The sequence below is a fragment of the Cynocephalus volans genome, chromosome 10, assembly GCF_027409185.1.
Source record: "Cynocephalus volans isolate mCynVol1 chromosome 10, mCynVol1.pri, whole genome shotgun sequence".
Taxonomy (NCBI): Eukaryota; Metazoa; Chordata; class Mammalia; order Dermoptera; family Cynocephalidae; genus Cynocephalus; species Cynocephalus volans.
The window spans coordinates 89,577,444-89,596,414 of NC_084469.1; the positions used below are offsets into that span (position 1 = coordinate 89,577,444).

The 18,971-nt window shown below is 45.1% G+C and overlaps 1 protein-coding gene across 2 annotated transcripts in view; it reads left to right on the plus strand.

Annotated features, from left to right (window-relative positions):
* GARRE1 (granule associated Rac and RHOG effector 1) overlaps nucleotides 1-12,573 on the plus strand; it is a 79,099-nt gene extending 66,526 nt beyond the window's left edge. For both annotated transcript variants that reach the window (XM_063111626.1, XM_063111627.1), the window contains exons 10-14: nucleotides 1,007-2,040; nucleotides 5,558-5,723; nucleotides 6,935-7,072; nucleotides 9,380-9,458; nucleotides 9,935-12,573. In XM_063111626.1, the coding sequence (XP_062967696.1) occupies nucleotides 1,007-2,040; nucleotides 5,558-5,723; nucleotides 6,935-7,072; nucleotides 9,380-9,458; nucleotides 9,935-10,243 (1,726 nt within the window). In that variant the 3' untranslated portion in view covers nucleotides 10,244-12,573. The remainder of the gene's footprint in view (nucleotides 1-1,006; nucleotides 2,041-5,557; nucleotides 5,724-6,934; nucleotides 7,073-9,379; nucleotides 9,459-9,934) is intronic.
* The last annotated feature ends 6,398 nt before the right edge of the window (nucleotides 12,574-18,971 follow it).

Consider the following 18,971-nt stretch of genomic DNA (forward strand, 5'->3'; position numbering starts at 1 on the left):
GATAATTTCAAACCTGCAGAAACGTTACAAGAATAGTATGAAGAATTGCTCTATGCCTTTTACCCAGATTCCCCAATTTGTTAACATTTTTGCCTTCGTTTGTTTTATCATTTGAGAGTAAGTACATCAAGAGGACTTTTAACCCAACTCATATTCTCCTTATGAACTAAGAGCAGAAAAATGTGTAGAAAATTTACTAATTATCCCTTGTGAAATTTATTTATATCTGAAAGTAGCTGAAGTAGTGACAGTTGCAAGATTATCTCTTTGGGAACTGTTAACTTTAGAACTGGTAGGGACCTTAAACATCCAGCCATGCTCCCTCTCTTTCTTAACTCATGAACACACAGTGTGAAGTCACTTCTCCAGGGTTACACCAGCAGTCACCTGCCTCTGCTCCTACTCCATGCCCTTTCTATCTATAGGGCTCTCTTTTAGTACAACCATCTGTTTAGACAACATTGGTATATAGTGTCCCTGAGGCCTCTCCCCACCTCCTTTGCTATGTGGATTTGTCCATTATCCCTTTGCTGGATTTGCCTGGCTCTCAGTCCCTGTCCTCCAGGCACAAAGCTAGCCTCTGCCAGTTGCATCCCCCACTCTAGCCATGCTGTTCTCCCCTGTACTACAATTAGAGGGTTTCACTAAATCAAACTCCTCGGGCCAGAAACCTAATGTTGTAGTTTTCACAGCCTTGTGTTAGACACTGCAAATTACGTACTTTCAAAACCTGTGGGTAGCGCTGGCCGGTTAGCTCAGTTGGTTAGTGCATGGTGTTGTAACACCAAGGTCAAGGGTTCAGATCCACCAACCAGCTGCCAAAACAAAAACAAAAACAAAACCCCTGGGTGTTCATTTACTTATCTATAAAAATAAGTGAACCTAATACCAAATAGCGAGGTGTTTCTTATTCTCAAAGTCTTTCTTAACTACAGAGAGGTTCATTTCATTCTCCAATTTGTATATTACTACTTTTTTTTTTAAAACTATATTTCTGTTTAAATAGGGAACAAGCTTTACCCTGCATACAGATCCAACTTCAAAGGGAGATCTGTGATTTTGGGAATCAGGCTGACCTGCCTTCTGGAAATGGAAACAAATCTTCAGGTGGCTTGCAGAAGACATTCTCCAAACTGACATCCCGGTTCACCAAGAAAGCTTCATGTACCAGCTCTAGTAGCAGCACAAATTATTCCATCCCAAATACCCCTTCCAAAAATATCTTCATAGCTGGGTGTTCAGAAGAAAAGGCCAAAATGCCTGGTAATATTGATACAAGGTTACAAAGCATTTTGAACATTGGTAATTTCCCTAGGACTACAGACCCTTCACAGTCAGCTCAGAATTCCAATAATCCAATGGCCAATGGTTTTCTCATGGAGAGACGTGACAACTTCCTGCACGGGGATGATGGCAAGGACGAGAAGGGTATGAACTTACCAACAGATCAGGAAATGCAGGAGGTGATAGATTTTCTTTCGGGCTTTAACATGGGCCAGTCGCATCAGGGCTCCCCATTGGTGACAAGGCGTAATTCTTCTGCCACAGCCATGGTGACTGAGCAGAAGGCAGGAGCCATGCAGCCACAGCAGCCATCATTGCCAGTGCCCCCTCCACCACGGCCACCCCACACTGGGGCACACACGCCTCTGACGCCCCAGCCAGGACTGGCACCTCAGCAGCAGTCCCCAAAGCAACAACAACCCCAGGTCCAATACTACCAACACCTGCTCCAACCCATTGGACCACAGCAGCCCCCACCCCAGCCTCGGGCACCAGGGAAATGGGTTCATGGCTCATCCCAGCAGCCAGCACACCCTGTTGGAGCAGGTCTGTCTCCTCTTGGTCAGTGGCCTGGCATATCTGATCTCAGTTCTGACTTATACAGCTTGGGACTGGTGAGCAGCTATATGGATAATGTGATGTCAGAGGTTTTGGGACAGAAGCCACAGGGACTTAGAAATAACACCTGGCCAAACCGTGACCAAAGCGATGGAGTCTTTGGAATGTTAGGAGAGATTCTGCCTTTTGATCCTGCAGGTATGTGAGGCCTCCCCACCCCTCACCCCATTTCAACATAAAATGTAATCACTGAGGATTTCATAGGGTCTGTCTGCCTGCCACAGCCTTACTTGTAGAGGTAAAATAACTTAATCCCCCCTTTAAGACCCTTTCTCACTGTCTGGAGGCAAGTATGGAGCAGGTCTAGCAATAGTGGGAAGCAGTGGTGAGAAAGAGGCTGAGATGAATGGAACCATTTTTCTCATTTTGTAGAGGACAGGATTGAGGCTAAGAGAAGTTACTTGAATGGCTTAAAGTCCTATAGGCAAGTGGGCTCCAATCTGGGCCCTCCCATTCCTGGTAGCCAAGGCAGACAGCCCTTTGTGGAGTGTTTTTTTCTTGATTACATAGCCTGTTCTTGTGATTCTTTTTCACCCAAAGTCTAGGTCCTATGAAAGGTGGTAGGGCACCCTCCTGCTTTCACAGAGTACAGCTTCTCCTGGCCTAGACAGTGTGAAAGTACCACCAGAATCATCTTAAGAAATTAGAGAAAGAACTTAAAAACAAAACAAAAATAAACTAGGAGGAGGAATTAAGGATAAAAGCCAAATCAAGCAAATTAAATATATATGTAGTAAAAATTATAAATCTAAAAGAAGGATCTTTGGAAGACCAATAAAATAGGTAAATCAATTTATTAAGAGCCTGATTAAGAGAACATAGAGAAAATAAGAAAGCAAACAGACATAGGAGAAATTAAAAGCACTTTAAAAGATGACTACATATGACTGGATAGCAACATATTAGAAAACTGAGTGTAAAATGGATTCTTCCCTAGTAAAATATACATTGCAAAAATTACACCAAGAAGTGGAAAACCTGCCTAGATCTATTTCAATAAAAGAGACTGGAAAGGTAATTTAAAAGCTCTTGCAGTGAAAAGGTACCAGGAACAGTTGGATTCACAAGCAACTTTTATCTAGTTTTTAAGGCATAGATAAATCTAAGTTATGTAAACTATTTTCGGCACAGTAAAAGAGAGACAGCTCCCTAGTTCACTTTTTATGAAACCAACATAACATTAGCATGAAAACTTAATAAGTATTATTTTAACAAGCAAGCTATAGAGCATCTTACTTACATGGCTAGATGGGAGAAAATCTAGCAGTGTATCAAAACAGTAATAACTTACTAAACCTGATTTACTTCAGGGCTGTAAGGGTGGTTCAAAATAACGAGCTTTGCTACTGTACAGTAACCCAGTATATCAACAAATTAAGTGAGAAAAACTTATCAATAGATGCTATGAAGGCATTTGATAGAAGACACCAGCAATTCTTAAATGAAACAAAAAACCCTCAAAGTAAAATATAAATAGAAGGAAATTTCTTGAATTTAAAAAAGACTATCTACCAAAAGCCAGTAGCAAGTAGTGCCTTATATCATGAAAAAAAAAAAAACATTTCAGTTAAAATCGGGAACCAAACAGGGGCAATCGTTATCACTAGTAGTATGAAACTTTGTCTTGGACTTTCTAGCATATACAAGAAGACAAAAACAAATGAAATAAGTAGTATAGGCTTTGGAAAATGATAGATTAAAAAGCACATCTTTTTCCTGGTAATAGAATTGGCACTCCTCTGCCCCCCTCAAAAAAGAAACCCCAAAACTTGTAGAATTAGTAAGAGAATCTGGTAAAGTGGGTAGATGTAAAATTTTTTCTCTAATTTAGCAAAAGGCATGCAGAAATGGAAAATATACTTCATTAAAAGGGAGAATACTGTGAAATATTATAAATAAGTGCAGCAAATATTTGTATACGTAAATAACCACCAGAAGAAGAGATTCCTTGCTAAAATACCCCAGTATCAAGTATTAAGGGAAGGAAATGTTTTCTTTTTTTTTTTTTTAAGAAAAGATGACCAGTAAGGGGATCTTAACCCTTGACTTGGTGTTGTCAGCACCATGCTCTCCCAAGTGAGCTAACCGGCCATCCCTATATAGGGATCCGAACCCATGGCTTTGGTGTTATCAGAACCGCACTCTCCCGAGTGAGCTATGGGCCGGCCCTTGTTTTCTTTTGTTTTCTAAAAATTCCTCATACTGCTGCTTATGCTTTCTTATTCTTGCTTTCCTTGTGTGGATGGATGTGGGGAACCTTGTACCTTCAGCCCTGGGCCACAGGAAGGGTGAAGTGTTGCACCCTGCTATGAAAGAGTAAGCCCACATGGCTGCCACCAACTGGGGTAGGCATGGCATATTTTCTCAATTGGCGATAAATGGTCTATACATTTTTTGACAGTCATATAACTAAATCGAGAGTGTATAAACAGTATTTGGCAGAATTTTACTATTTTTGACCTCCACTCAGGCCCTGACAACTCTTATGTTGTTAACTTACAAACCCTAATTTTTTCCTTCTGGGTGTTGCTTTCTGGCCCTCAAGTTCTCAGTGTCGCTTCTGCAGACCCCATCCTGAGGGTATAAGGTCTGCACAGACCTTTGTACAGATTACAGAAGGACACTCCTCTGGACAGATGAATTAGAGAAGCCACCCTCTTGGAGAGGATCAGTTAGAACACAGCACCCCCTCTGGACAGATGAACACAGCCCCTGGGGGCATGACTTGACTGAGATCAAGGCCTTGATTTCAGTCCTTACTCTTCCCTAATATGGATGGCATAGTCTCATGCAGTGATCCTGTGACAGGGCCCTGAGAACAAGCTAATAATGAGATTGTGCCCTAGTATCTTCCAGTTTGAAGCTAAAAAGTGTGCACTGCTGAGTCATATTTAGTTTGTGATCCATAGATACTTTCCTGCCATATCTTTTTGTTTGACACTTTCTCTAAATGCTATTTCTGCCGTTTTCTCCCCTACTTGTACTGCCCTGCATATATCTTTATTCAGGTCTTTTTTTTTTTTCCCTCATTCAGTTCTATACAGTATGTTTCCAACCACCTCTTAACGTGTTCTTAAATTTCATCATATTCTTTGCCACTCTTATCTTCAGACTGAATGAGGAAGTCTGTTGTTCACTATCCAGGAAAATATTGGATCAAAGTTTAGCTCAAGTGGGAATGGCATATATCCTTTATTGAGCTGACCCTAATGCTTTGGTAACTTTCAGGTTATCAGTTGACCAAAGTCATCAGCTGATTTTCTAAGTTGTGAGGTAATGACTCTAGGTACATAGCACCAAGACATTGGAAGACTGAAAAGTAACTAGTATTTGTCTTTAAAATTTAGTCATGGATAAATCAAACCTTTTTTCTCTCTTTCTGTCTTTTACATTCAGCCTGCCTCTGTCCTAGGCATAACCATTCCTGACAGTCCCTGCATACACCATACCCCGACTTCAGACCTATGTGCTAAAAGCCCTATCTCACTGTAGCAGGGTGCTGGGCATAGCCTGTAACTAACTCTGCGAGGTACAAGCCTGGCAGCTCCTCACCACTTTTCATTGTGTGTGTGACAGGCACATTCTCAGAGAGTAGGAAAGGAACCAAGAAGCCAATTTGTCCCTAAACCCTGTTTGTTCCTTTGTCTCAACACAGTGGGCTCAGACCCAGAGTTTGCACGCTATGTGGCGGGAGTGAGCCAGGCGATGCAGCAGAAGCGGCAAGCCCAACATGGTCGCCGTCCAGGCAACCCCCGGGGCCACTGGCCGCCCATGGACGATGCCCATCGGACATGGCCTTTCCCAGAGTTTTTCACAGAAGGGTGAGTGTCACGTATGGCAGGGAAGCTGGGATTGGGTGCCCCCCATTGGGCCTTTGAGAAAGGAGGCTTCTTTGTTCATTCTCGTTAGGTAGTTCAATTCCAAGTCCCCACATGAGAGAGTAATATGTTGTTAAATCTTCAGAGAGTCAGAGCTTTATGACTTGACTGTAGGATCCCAAGTGGCTCTTATGTGTCCCTGTGAACACACTATTTGTGTAAATTCATGATTTTCAAGACAGATTCTTCAGTCCTAGATGAGGATCTTATTGGATGGTGTTTGTGAAGTATTTGCATTTATGTTTGTTTGCGGCTGGCTGATAAGGGGAGCCAAATGTTTGATCTTGTCATTACAACACCACAGTCTAACCAATTGAGCTAAACGGCAGGCCTATTTGTGTGTTTAATAGTCTATATACTAAAGTATAGTCTGTGGCTGTGATACCCATAAAATATAGAGTGTGGCGTGATACCCATATGATTTATGGAATGCTATTATTATAGCCTACAAAAAGTGGAGGTATATGGTTCAGATTCCAGTGTATTGAGAGATTTGTGGATTTTTATCATAAAGATACCTGGGGATTTTTCACATCCCATATTGCTACATGATTAATACATCTGGACAGCTAAAGAACATCACCACTTTTTGTTTTCTGTGAAATAAATTTCAGGTTGGTCGAAAGGTAGTTACTTCAATTGATTGTTCACAGTCAGTTAAGATTGAACTCTGTTCTCCTCTTACCCCCTTCTCACTACTGCACCCAACTATCTTAAAAATAAGCAAAATAAAATAAATTTTATTTACAAACCACAGGCTTCTTTTTTTTTTTTTTAAAGATGACCGGTAAGGGGATCTTAATCCTTGACTTGGTGTTGTCAGCACCATGGTCACCCAGTGAGCTAACCGGCCATCCCTATATGGGATCCGAACCCATGGCCTTGGTGTTATCAGCACCACACTCTCTCGAGTGAGCCACAGGCTGGCCCCAAACCACAGGCTTCTGAGAGGGATAAAAGGAAGTGATGAATATGTATTACTTTTGAAATAAGAGAATGGAGGGAGAGATTAGAGACCACTATTTGGTTATGAGCTGAGTGCAGGGTTAGGACTTTTCTTTTGGGGCCTGGGTGGAGCTGGCCTTGGAACTGTCCAGCCAGTGTCCAGGCTGGCTGCAGGAGGCCTGGCACTAGTTTCTCTCTTTGGCTTTCAGGGATGGCCTGCACAGCGGCTGGTCAGGTACTCAGGGAGACTCGGCCAGCTCGAGTGATGAGACATCTTCAGCCAACGGCGACAGTTTGTTCTCCATGTTTTCGGGGCCTGACCTTGTTGCTGCTGTCAAACAGAGAAGGTATGAAGAAATTTCTAAACCAAGGAAGAGGAGAGAGGGACATGTGAATGTGACCCACAACTTATTCCTCTGGGAAAGTCAGGAACCCCATTGCTCCCATCCTGCCTTGTGTGAGAGAGGTAGGGGGGTTCTTCCAGCACTGCCTGACTGATGGCCTCTAAAGAGAATCTTTAGGAGGTGTTTTACACAGGGAAGAGCTAGGCTTATCTCGTGAGGCCTCTGTGGGGCCTCCACAAGGCTTGTAGCCCAGGTAACTTAATGTTGGGTTGAGTTTATGCTGGCAGAACAGTCTTGTGGTACCCCCAAATACCAGTATGATAGGCAAGGGAGGACTTAGGAGATGAGTCTGCCAGTGCTGGTCTGTGCCTTTTAGCAGACAGACCTTTCTGTGGTAGGAACAGGGCCAGGGTAATTAACTTCTAATCTGGACTCACCAATGGGCTTTGCAACTCCACACAAGGGCCTGTCCCTCTCTGGCCCTCACTTTCTTTGTCAAAGGTGGTACCAGATAAAATGATCTCTGAATGGTATTTCAAAGTTGAAAAAATAGTAATGTAGCATATTTGGTTCTAAGAAGGTTTCAAAAGTAGTCATAAAAACTCAAATGGGCTGTGAAATAAAAGAGAAATTTGGTTAAAAAGAAGTGGAGATGCTGCTGTGGATATGAGGAGGCAAATATAGAGGTAGCAAACTAAGGGACACGGGCAGGAAGGGAGAGCATGCAGGGTACCCTTGGGCACCAAAAGTCATGCTGTGGAGTGGAAAGGTCACATGGCCCTCATGGGACTGGGTGAGGCTTCATTGGATAAGCAGTGGGGAACAGGAAGGGTACTTGAGTTAGGATACACAGAACAGTAATGGTGGTGATAACAGTGATCACTAACATAAGTTAGGGTGCTTTCTGTATGCCAGGCCCAGGGCTAAGCACTTTACGTACATTTTCTCAGTAATTCTCACAATGATTGTATTCATAACAAAGTACCACAGACTGGGTGGCTTAAACAACATGTATTTTCTCACAGTTCTGGAACCAAAAAGTCTGAGATCAAGACGTTGGCAGGGTTGGTTTCTTCTGAGGTCTCTCTCCTTGGCTGTGGATGGCTATCTTCACATGGTCATCCCTTGGTGTGTCTGTGTCCTAATCTTCTCATAATTCATATTAGATTAGGGCCCAGCCTAATGACCTCATTTTGACTTAATCACATCTTTAAAGGCCCTATAGTTCTTAATACAGTCACATTCTGGGGTACAGGGTGTTAAAACTTCAACATATGAATTTGGGGGGAGACACAATTCAGCCCTTAACAACCACCTTATAAGTACTATTTTACCACCAATTTACAGCTGAGGAAACTGAGGCTCAGAGAAGTTAAATTTATTCATTCATTCATTCAGTGGTACCTATTATGTACCAGGCACTGGTGGTATAGCAGCAAACGAAACAAAGTCTTTTCCTTGTGGAACTTGTAGTCTAGTGAGGGAAGGCAGATATGAAAAAAAAAAAAAAAAAAAGTTGCATTAGGTGCTATGAACAAAAAGTGGGTATGAAGGTAGAAAATGTAGGAATCAGGTGGATTTTCTAGTTTCAGGCAGGTAGTCAGGGAGGCCTCTGATGAGCAGAGAGGTGAACAAAGTGAGGGAGCACCTGGTGGGAATTGGCAGTGGGATATGTATGAGAGGGAAGATTCAAGGATGGTACACAACTTTTTTGGCCTGAGCTTTTGCACAAAGCGGTACCATGAGCTGAGATGGGAGGACTGCAGGAGGAGCAGGTTTGAGCCAGAGGTGGAGTAGAAGTCTTCTGTTTTAGACATGTGGCTAAATAGACACCTAAGAAGTTACGTAGTCTAGCACCATCTCTGCAGAGACTGCCATCTGCATGAAGGAGTTACTGGCTCCTGGTCCTGCTACATCCTGCTTTTTTCATTAAACGTTGTAACAGAAACTTTTTCATTTTATTAGTAAAACTAATGGGCTTTTAAGTCACATATCCCCAGTGCATAGTAAACACTCAGTCCATATCTATTGAAAAAATTAATAAAACGGCAAAGCTGGTAGACTCAGCAGTTGAGAAGAGCCACTGCCTGTCTCCATGCTTGCCACCCCCACCCTACCACCTGTGCTGGTTTTGAAGGACTGGACCATTTTATGCTGACCCTCCTTATCCCCCTGATTGCAATGGACCCAAGGCCTCCTCATCTAGAATCAGGGCCCAGAGACACCAAAGCTAAGCAACTAGGGTGTCCCCTGGAGGAAAGCTGGGCAGGAAGTCACATGATCACTGCTCTGAGCTCTTGGTTCTTCCAGGAAACACAGCAGTGGAGAGCAGGAGACCAGCACGCTGCCCTCGCCGCCTCTCCTTACTACAGTGGAAGACATGAACCAGGTATTGAGGGCTGGCTCTGTGGGTGCAGACCATGGGCAGGGGGCCAAGCTTTCAGTTTTAAGAGGGCCTTAAAGTAATGAGGGGGGGTCTTCTTTGTGTCAAATAATGTTTTTTTCTCATGATTTAGTCTGATGATTAGCTATCTCAGCTGACTCACAGCCACTTGTAGAGAGGGCTACAGGGCTGTGCTGTCCAGTATGATAGCCACTTGCCACATGTGGCTATTTCAATTTAAGTTAACTAAATATAAATAAAAATTCAGTTCCCCAGTTGCACTAGCCATATATAGTGAGTGGCTACTGCGTTGGACAGTGCAGGCGTAGAACATTGCAAGAAGTTCTATTGGACAGGGCTGTGGGGAGGGGTGTGGCTCTCACCTTGCCTCCTAATTGGGAGTAAGGGCCAAAGATCTGAAGAGGTGGGAAAGGATGATCAATCACCAGAAGTGCCACTAAGAATCTTTTTCTGTCTCTCAGGATAACAAAACCAAAACGTGGCCACCCAAAGCACCCTGGCAACACCCTTCCCCGCTGCCCAGCACACTTCCTAGTCCAAGTGCACCACTCTATGCAGTCACCAGCCCCGGCAGCCAGTGGAATGACACCATTCAGATGCTGCAGTCCCCTGTGTGGGGTGCGACCAGTGACTGCAGTGCCACCTCCTTCACCTATGTGCAGACCCCGCCGCAGCCCCCACCCCCACCAGCACACAAGGCGACACCCAAGGGCTTCAAGGCCTTCCCTGGGAAGGCTGAGCGCAGGCCAGCCTACTTGCCACAGTACTGACCTAAGGCCAGCCTGCCTGCCTTCCCAGAGCTGTTGGGGTGAGTGTACCTGCCCCACGGCTGACTAGCTGACACCAGCCCCCCAGAGGACCAGTGCACCCCATCCCCTGAGGGTTCCTTGGGGTGGGCGTAGTTGGCAGCTCCAAGCCTTTAAGGCCTGCTTTCTCAAACTTTAGGGGCACCAGACCCCCTGGAGAGCCAGCTGAAGATGGAGGATTCTGACCCTCAGGGGGATGCTGGAGGATCTGCATTTTTAATAAGCACCTCAGGTGATTCTGATGCAGGTGGCCAAAGGCCACACTTTGAGAAACACAGTTCTAGGGTTTTTAGTGCTGCTGTGTGTTGGGAAGGCATCAGGCCTGAAAGCTGAGAGCAAAACTGACCATTCTTCTGAATCCCTCTCCTTCTTCCTTAACACATTGGGTGATGAGCACACCAATCACTGTATTTTATAGCTATTTTTCATGTAGGTTTTTAGTTAAAACATCTCCTGGCTAAAATGTATTGAGTATTTTAAGGAAACAGACGTGCTGGCTGGAAGTTTGTTCAACACTATTTTTATTTAAGCTTATACAAAACAGGCAAAGTATAGCATATTTGTGATCAGAAGCAGTCACTTGGGTTTTCTGTGGGTAGGCAGCCCCTCTTCACCCCAGTGGCACCCAGTGGGGTGCAGCCTTTACCAGATTTACAAAAACAAGACTGTAAATCTGATGTTGGAGGCATACTCCTGACATGCATGCAGATGAGCCAGCTGGCTGCAGCCTCTGTGCAGAATAAAGCTGCACCTGCTGCCCTCAGACCCTTCCACGTGTGGCCAGAGGCATTGACACAGTCCTCAGAGAGCAGGCAGTGGTCAAGGGGCTGCACAGAGACACCTGCACTTGAAACTACAGTAACATTCGCGAGCTGGCTCAGAAGACAAACCCATTAAGATGTAGATAGGAAATAATTTAAAGTCTTTTTTTAAAAAATCCACCTCATTTTCAGTTAACATGTGCCATTAAGTAGATAACATCCTGTGGATTTAGGAATATTTTCTAGCCAGAATGGATCCAGAAGAATTGAATGGTGCTTAAATTGAGAAATAATAATAAATATATCTATATAGAGTAGACATATCCCACTGTATATTAATTGAGGTTACAGAAAGTTCTTTATATAAAACTTATTTAAATTTTTCATATTTCATCTTTGAAAAAGTCTGAGAAAAATCCATAATATTTTCTGGTATGAAAGTTTGACAGTATTAATATTTTTTTTTATATTTTCTTAAATCATTAAACCATTTTAATATATGTTAACTACTAATAAATGGTTTATTCTTTCTAACTCCATATAAGCTTTTCCAACAAAGATTGTAATAACACATTTATGTTCTCATTTTTCTACAGATATAAGTAACTTTATATTTAAAAATACCAAAAAGAATAAATATATGTACATATGTATGCGCACACACACACACACACACACACACACACACACATACACACACACACACACACACACACACACAACACACACACACACACCCCCCCCAGGGTGTCTGAGCCCAGCTGCCTGAATTTTTAGTACTGTGTTGTAAGGCTGTTTCCAGGTCTGGGGTGTTGTCTTTTGTGCTAAGCGGGGATGCCATTGCTGCCTGTACTTATGATCCTTTCACCGTGGGTTCTGAACATTCACCTCACCATGTTTACAGAGAACTGTTTTGTACATAGACTTTTTCAGGCATGTGCTTTGCAACAACCCTGCGTGGCTCTTGTCTCTGTTAGCTGTCACAGTGTGCACATTAATCTCTTTGTTAGTTGTTTGTGGCTGTTTTACTTGTAAGATAGTTTTCTATTTCCTTCAGTAATGTGTCCACAGTACCCTGTATTTCGAGTTCTGTTATACTGAAGTATTATTGTTTTAATAGTGCCTCCCCAAAGACCTCACCCTGGACAGAGGTTAGTCCTTGATGCCCCAGCACAGGTGACATCGCTAATTGTCACTTTCCAGTTTGTTTTTCTCTATAAGGAAGACATTTTGTAATTGCATCTCCATGGGTTGTGATACAGTGTGAAGCTGTTTGTGTGGTCTCCATGTAGGTGCTGTGTTCCTAGCACCGCCTTGCTCTAAACACTGGTAATTCCAGGTGCTGCGCTCGGCAGAGGGGTCTCGCCAAAGCGCATGTGTGTGCGTGTGTGAGTGTGTGTGTCCTTTGCATGACCGGGCATGGCTGTCTTGCTCGGGCATCAGCAGGAAATTGTGTGAATAGTTACAATGCTTCCAAACTGGAACTCTACATTTTGTATCTTACTTTTAAAGCTCCTATAAGTAAAATAACTATTGGCTTTATTAAAAATATACATTTAATAATACTTTGTATCTTTGTTTAAAATGAACTGCAGCAGACACCATGTCAGAAGCCCTGCCTGACTCATTCCTTTGGAAAGCTGCACATGAGTGCATTTTTAGGTTGGCCTGTTCTCTAATTCTGAGACCTAGCAAGGAGCAAGAAGACCACTTGGGATATTAGGATGAGCTGCAGTGGATGGGCAGGAAACAGACCAACCAACCCACACCTCTCCTGTAGGCTTTCCTAAGGCCATAGCTGGTTTATGCCTCTGTGTAGGTGAAGCCAATGTAGTGATGAAGGGGACTATCTCCTGGAAAGATGCAAGCTCTTTCTTTGGGTAGGGGTCTGCCAAAACCCATATCCCACCAAGAGTAGGTGCTGTGACCTGCCCAGCCAGTCTTTTCAATGAGCAGACCCAGGAATGAGGACTTGTTACACCTTCTCTCCCCACCAGGGACCCAATCTATGGCAGAGAAACCCTAACTCACAGAGATAAGAAAGATCCGTCTCGGGCCGGCCCGTGGCTCACTCGGGAGAGTGCGGTGCTGATAACACCAAGGCCCCGGGTTCGGATCCCATATAGGGATGGCCGGTTCGCTCACTGGCTGAGCGTGGTGCTGACAACACCAAGTCAAGGGTTAAGATCCCCTTACCGGTCATCTTTAAAAAAAAAAAAATAAGAAAGATCCGTCTCACTGGATAATGCCATCCTACTAAGAAAACAAAAGAAAGATTTTATAAAAAGTACCACAAATGGAGGGTGGGTTACAAGGGAATTTCAACTTACTTTCATTTATGGAAAAAGAGCACTTCATTGAAATTTTTTTTCATGAATTTAGGAAAACAGAGTGATGTGAGCATTAATTTATAAACTATGAGTGTAAGAAACACTCAAGTTTCTTTCTGCTGAGATGTCCTGACGTTGAACATGGGGACCAAGTCCCAGAGCCTTACAAATGTGCCTCAGGACAAGATTGCTTAGTAACAGCAATGTTGCATGAGTGTGCTAAGGAATACACTGGAAGTTCATATTAAAGTGCTAGCAGGAAAAAACATTTTATTCAAGTGTGTTGCTATTTAACACAAGCACCCAGGCCTGTTTGCTGGCTTCAATTCACCTCAGTGATTGAGGCGGAACAGGAGTTCTGTAGCTCCAGCTATATGCCAGATGGGTGTGGATGGAAACAGAACAAATGTTCCACCTGAGCTGCTAGAGAGTCCTTGGAGGGCCATCTGAAAGTGGAGGACAAACAGGCAGTCGAGGTACTTGTGAAGCTTGTTGACCCTCTTTTCCCACCTAGAGGCTCCTTGGAGAGTGGGGCTTTCAGCTTGGGGGATATAGCTGAAATGCTCCATGCCAACCATGGGGCTGTGAGGGGATGACCCTCTGTGCACCGTGTGGCCACTTTTGTAATCTGTCACATCCGAAGACAAAGAGGAAATAAGCCCTACCCAGTGGTCAGCTCCTCGATTGCCAAAAAGCTATGTGCACAGACAGCATGACTGGCTGCCTTCCAACCATATGTACTCAGAAACCATATGTACCAGCGCAGGCTCCTAGAAGTAACACATGCAGCTAGCCTTAATTTCCACAAGTGTAGGTTGGTTCAGCCCAGGCCTCTGTGTGTCTGTGAGGGATTGGATGTGGCTTCTGTCAGGACTGAGTTGGGGATATGGGCCTAGGTGAGAGGGAAGGATTGGTTCAGAAGTGTCACGTCCATTTGAACATTTATTTCACCTATGAGCCAGGACTACAAAAAGATGCAGTCCCTGTCCTTGAAACAGTCTTTTAAGGGAGACAACTCCATCATTCCTATCTTGCTAAGAGTACTACCATCCATCCACCCAGTTGCTCAAGCTGAAATCCTAGAAGACAATCTTAATTTTTCTTTACTCTCATTCAGTTAATCAGCAAGTCCTTTAAGTGTATCAGTACGCACACTCGAATTCCACCATGTTCTTACATCTCCACTGCCATCAACCTGGTCCTCACTTGGCTCCTGCTCCTGCCCCTGCCTCTGCCTCTACAACCATAGGGTTTCCCATGCAGCACCCTCCCCCACCCCCACGTGGCCTTGCCCGGTGCCCTCCACCCTGCCAGCCTGTTGCTTCCAAGGCCGCTTGGGCCCCTCAGTTTCTGAGTTCCGAGCCCATCTTTCAGCCTGGCTTTGTTTCTCATTATAGCACTTAGCACTCTCTTGGAATCCTGTGTGTTTACATTTGTCCCTCTCACTAGAACGAAGGCCCCACGACAGCAAGGAGTAAATCTTGCTCATGGCCACATGCCCAGGGTGCAGGACAGCACCACCACAAAGCAACTTGAGACAGAGAAGTGGTGCTGAGGCCAGAATTTGCGAAGCGCATACAAAGCGAAAAATAAGAGCTAGGCTTAAAATAAAAAAGGCACTTACATTGGACTAAAGGAATAATAATCACCAGAATTTGTACTCCGACTGCGAGGAGGAATTAACATTAGGAGATGGGGATAGAACTATGTAGGCCTTCTTAAGTGTAGAGTTTTCTATTCTCCTGGAAACCATACCTATGTACGGTGGAAAATTTTTTTTTAAAGACATAGCAATGGATTCACAGGGAGAACCTGGGGATGATGTCCCGGAACTACAAAACCAGTGCACAAAGGCGAAGACCTCAACCAGGGTCCACCTCGGGGTTTTCAGGGGGCAGGAAACACGCCCCCACCACGATTTACTAGCGTGCGCATGCGCACGTCCGCCTCCTCGCGGAGCATGCGCACATGGACGCACTACTTCCATCCCAAACGTGCGGACACGGACGATCTCAGCTCTTTCCGCACCCGCCTCCTGACCTTGCGCAGGGACATGCGCACATGCCTGCGTCCAGCCTATTCCGGACATGCCAGCCTACACGTAAGCGTGTGCACACCCCACCCCCATCAATACCTGCGCTCGGTCCCGCCTTCCTTGTGTGTAGACACGTCTTTGCCTGGATCTCCGCCGAGCCGTAGAGCGGCTCGGCCCCCTCGCCCTCCCCGGGTCACGGTGACTTAGCATCCGTGGTGAGCCTGCTTCCCCAGAACAGCTCTCGAAAATCCTTCGGCGTGGATATGACGCGCCCCGCTCCCGACCTCCCGCGGACTCCTTCAACCCAGGCCTGAGAATTGACACCCACTCCGCCTTGAATCTGCCCCTTCGCTGAGTTTCCCGAGTCCTTTGCCTCAGTCCCTCCGCCTTCACTCCCATGATCACGTGGCCTCCAGGTCCTGCCCGACCCTTATCTAGCACCTCTGAATTAGGCCTGGCTTATCTAAATGCCCATGCCTCAGTTTCCCCATCTTTAGAACGGAGCTTTTGTTTGGAACTGTGCCCACCATAGGCTGCAGTAAGTGCTAGTTTCACAAATACTGGGAGGTGACTGCCCTTCCAGGGCTGCGCTAGGACTGTTCCGCAACTTCCTGACTTGCCTCCCCTGTCAAGGACCCCTCTGATCGGCTCCTCTCTCAAAGACCGATCATCTTGCTGCGGGCACTTGAAGGTACCCGGCGCTGAAGCAGGATTTCTTGGTCTTCTGAGATAGGTTTTCTTTGGATTCTTGTTAGCTAGTTCCCGGTCTAGGGGCATGGCCCCTCCGAGCTTCACTGCGCTCGGGGATCCCGGGGATTCTGAACCCTATACTCTGCGGTTTGCAGGGCTTGGCACAACATATGGTGTCGGTTTCGTTATGGTGATAAAAAACAGTAGGGTTTAACATTTTTAAGAATATAAGTTAACTTACATTGATGTTTTTCCAAACTACAGATTCCACTCTACAAGGTTCCATCAGAAATACCAGCCTGTGGCTCACTCGGGAGAGCGTGGTGCTGATAACACCAAGGCCACGGGTTCGGATCCCTATTTAGGGATGGCCAGTTAGCTCACTTGGGATAGTATGGTGCTGACAACACCAAGTCAAGGCTTAAGATCCCCTTACTGGTCATCTTTTAAAAAAAAAGAAGAAAGAAAGAAATGCCAGCCCCACACTCTGATGACTGATCACCCTCCCACATACTGCATCTTTCCTGGTGGGTTTCTCCTTACTGCCCTATATAGATCCTTAGATTCAGTCCCAGAGGACCATTGTCGATGCAGTCATCAGCTGGATTTTTCTACTTCTCTGCCCTTGCCCATACTGCTGTCCTTTCCCTGTGAGATGCCATTTTGGCCATTTGCACTTGTAAAATTCTACATTGTTAATCAGTATTAATATAGAGACCTAATTGATATTAAAACAGAACTGGGGGCTGGCCAGTTAGCTCAGTTGGTTAGAGCACAGTGTTATAACATCAAAGTCACCAATTTGCATCCTGCACTGACCAGATGCAAAAAATAAATAAATAAATAAAACAGAATTGGGATGATGGGGAGGAGGGAAGGGGATTGCCCACTCCCCAACTTTCCCTGCACCTTCTTCCTAAGGCCGAAAAGCCAGGAAGTGGCAGGCAGGACAGGGTTGTGATTAAGAATAGGGCTCAGTAAGGAATCAGGCAACCCTGGATTGATTCTCTATTTTTTAGCAGAGTGGCTCTTTTCAAATTTCTTAACCTCTCTTGTTAAATGGGGAGGACAACAGGATATGCCTCATAGAGCTGCCATGAGGGTTACATGGGAGAGGATTTAGCACAGAGTTCTGCATGGAGTAAACCTTGCTGGAGGTGTGGCCATGTCAGTAGTCTGATGAGGAATGGCTTTTGATTAATAATGATCTTCCTTTGCTCTACTTTTTGTGTTTTCTCTCCTTTAGCTGTGATGACTTATGGCCCTCCAGATAGGAACCTAGTTTCCTGCTAATATAGAAAATCCATGTAACTTTGGATTTTCAAAGTACAGCGTTAAAAATATTATGGGGAAATCTGGAATAGTTGAAGCTCCTGCGAATCACAGAGGCAAAACAACTGGAGGTGTATATTATAGAATATCAAAAAGAAGGTGAAATCTTTGAAATGGCCACCATTGGAGGACTTCCTCCTGCCTCTTCTTCAATACCCAAAGCTGGGTGGGTGGGAGAGGACACTGGAGAAGATGGTGCGGCAGTGGGCCGGTGAAAATCCATAAAATCTTTGGAAAGACATGGGGTTGTAAATGACAACTCAAAACAATGTAAACACTAAGGGGAATCACTGATTTACGTTCCATCTGTAGGCAGAAGTGGCCTGGCCCTGGGAACTTGGGCCTGTGAGGTTCACTGTGACATCTCTCTGGGGGTCATTTTCTCCACTTTCCTTGAGACCAGGGGCTGAACCTCAGGTCTGTTCTTTCAGACAGGCAGCTTAACACAAAAAGGAGGGACCTTCTCTTGCTGGATGCGGGATCCCAGGAAAGGACCCTGTTTGGCTGGATTGTCATGTGCTCATCCCTGATGCAATCAGGGAAGCAGGGGAAGAAACACAAGGGTGGGAGGTAGAGGTTTTGGACAAAGATAAAAGATGCCCACCATGGTCACCAAAAAGGACCTACTCAAAAGATGGAGTCAGTGGCTACTTTTGGGCTAGAGTCATCTGAGAAATCAGAGGGTAAGTGGGTAATGGGGCAGTGGCTACCAAGACTGGCCTTCTTATTGGTTGAAGCTCTGTTCTGAAACATAGAATTTTGGGGTGGGAATGCTGTTCTGTGCAGACAAGTAACTGGCTTGGGTGGGAAACCCTCGTTGGAGTGTTTCTCACAAACTCCAGTAGAACAGATACTGTTCAGCACTAGCAGGGTTGTGCTGGATGTGGAAGCCAGTTAAATCTCAGAGTTGACAGGTGACCCCAAACTCCTCTGGGTAGAGGAGGGCCATGTGGACAGGGCTTTTCCCCGGAAAGGCCTGTGACTGCTCATTTCTTTTCTTTTTTTTTTTTTTTAAAAGATGACCGGTAAGGGGATCTGAACCCTTGGCTTGGTGTTGTCAGCACCACACTCAGCCAGTGAGCAAACCGGCCATCCCTATATAGGATCCGAACCCGTGGCCTTGGTGTTATCAGCACCGCACTCTCCCGAGTGAGCCACGGGCCGGCCCTGTGACTACTCATTTCTTCAGTTTTCAGCCCTTCCTTATTTTCTTTTTTCATCTTTAGGACCCCAAATGATTCTGGACAAGGAGAGAAAAGCCATTTGTGGCCAGAGGTGGCAGCGACTGTATGGATTTGGGAGGTGGGCCAGTGGAAGACCTAGGCCAGGGACTGCAGTAGGACAGGACACACTCCTTGATTGGCTGGCTTTTCTGGGGAACCAGGTCCTGGAGAAGTTCAATTTAAGAGTGCCAGTTCTTGGACTTCTCGTCTCTGACTGTATTCACTCCTTCTCATCCAGGCTCTTGACTTCAAATGCTATCCACTGATGACTCCAAGTTTTTCCTCCAGCTTGGACTTTCTCTCCTGTGTCCCACAGGCACT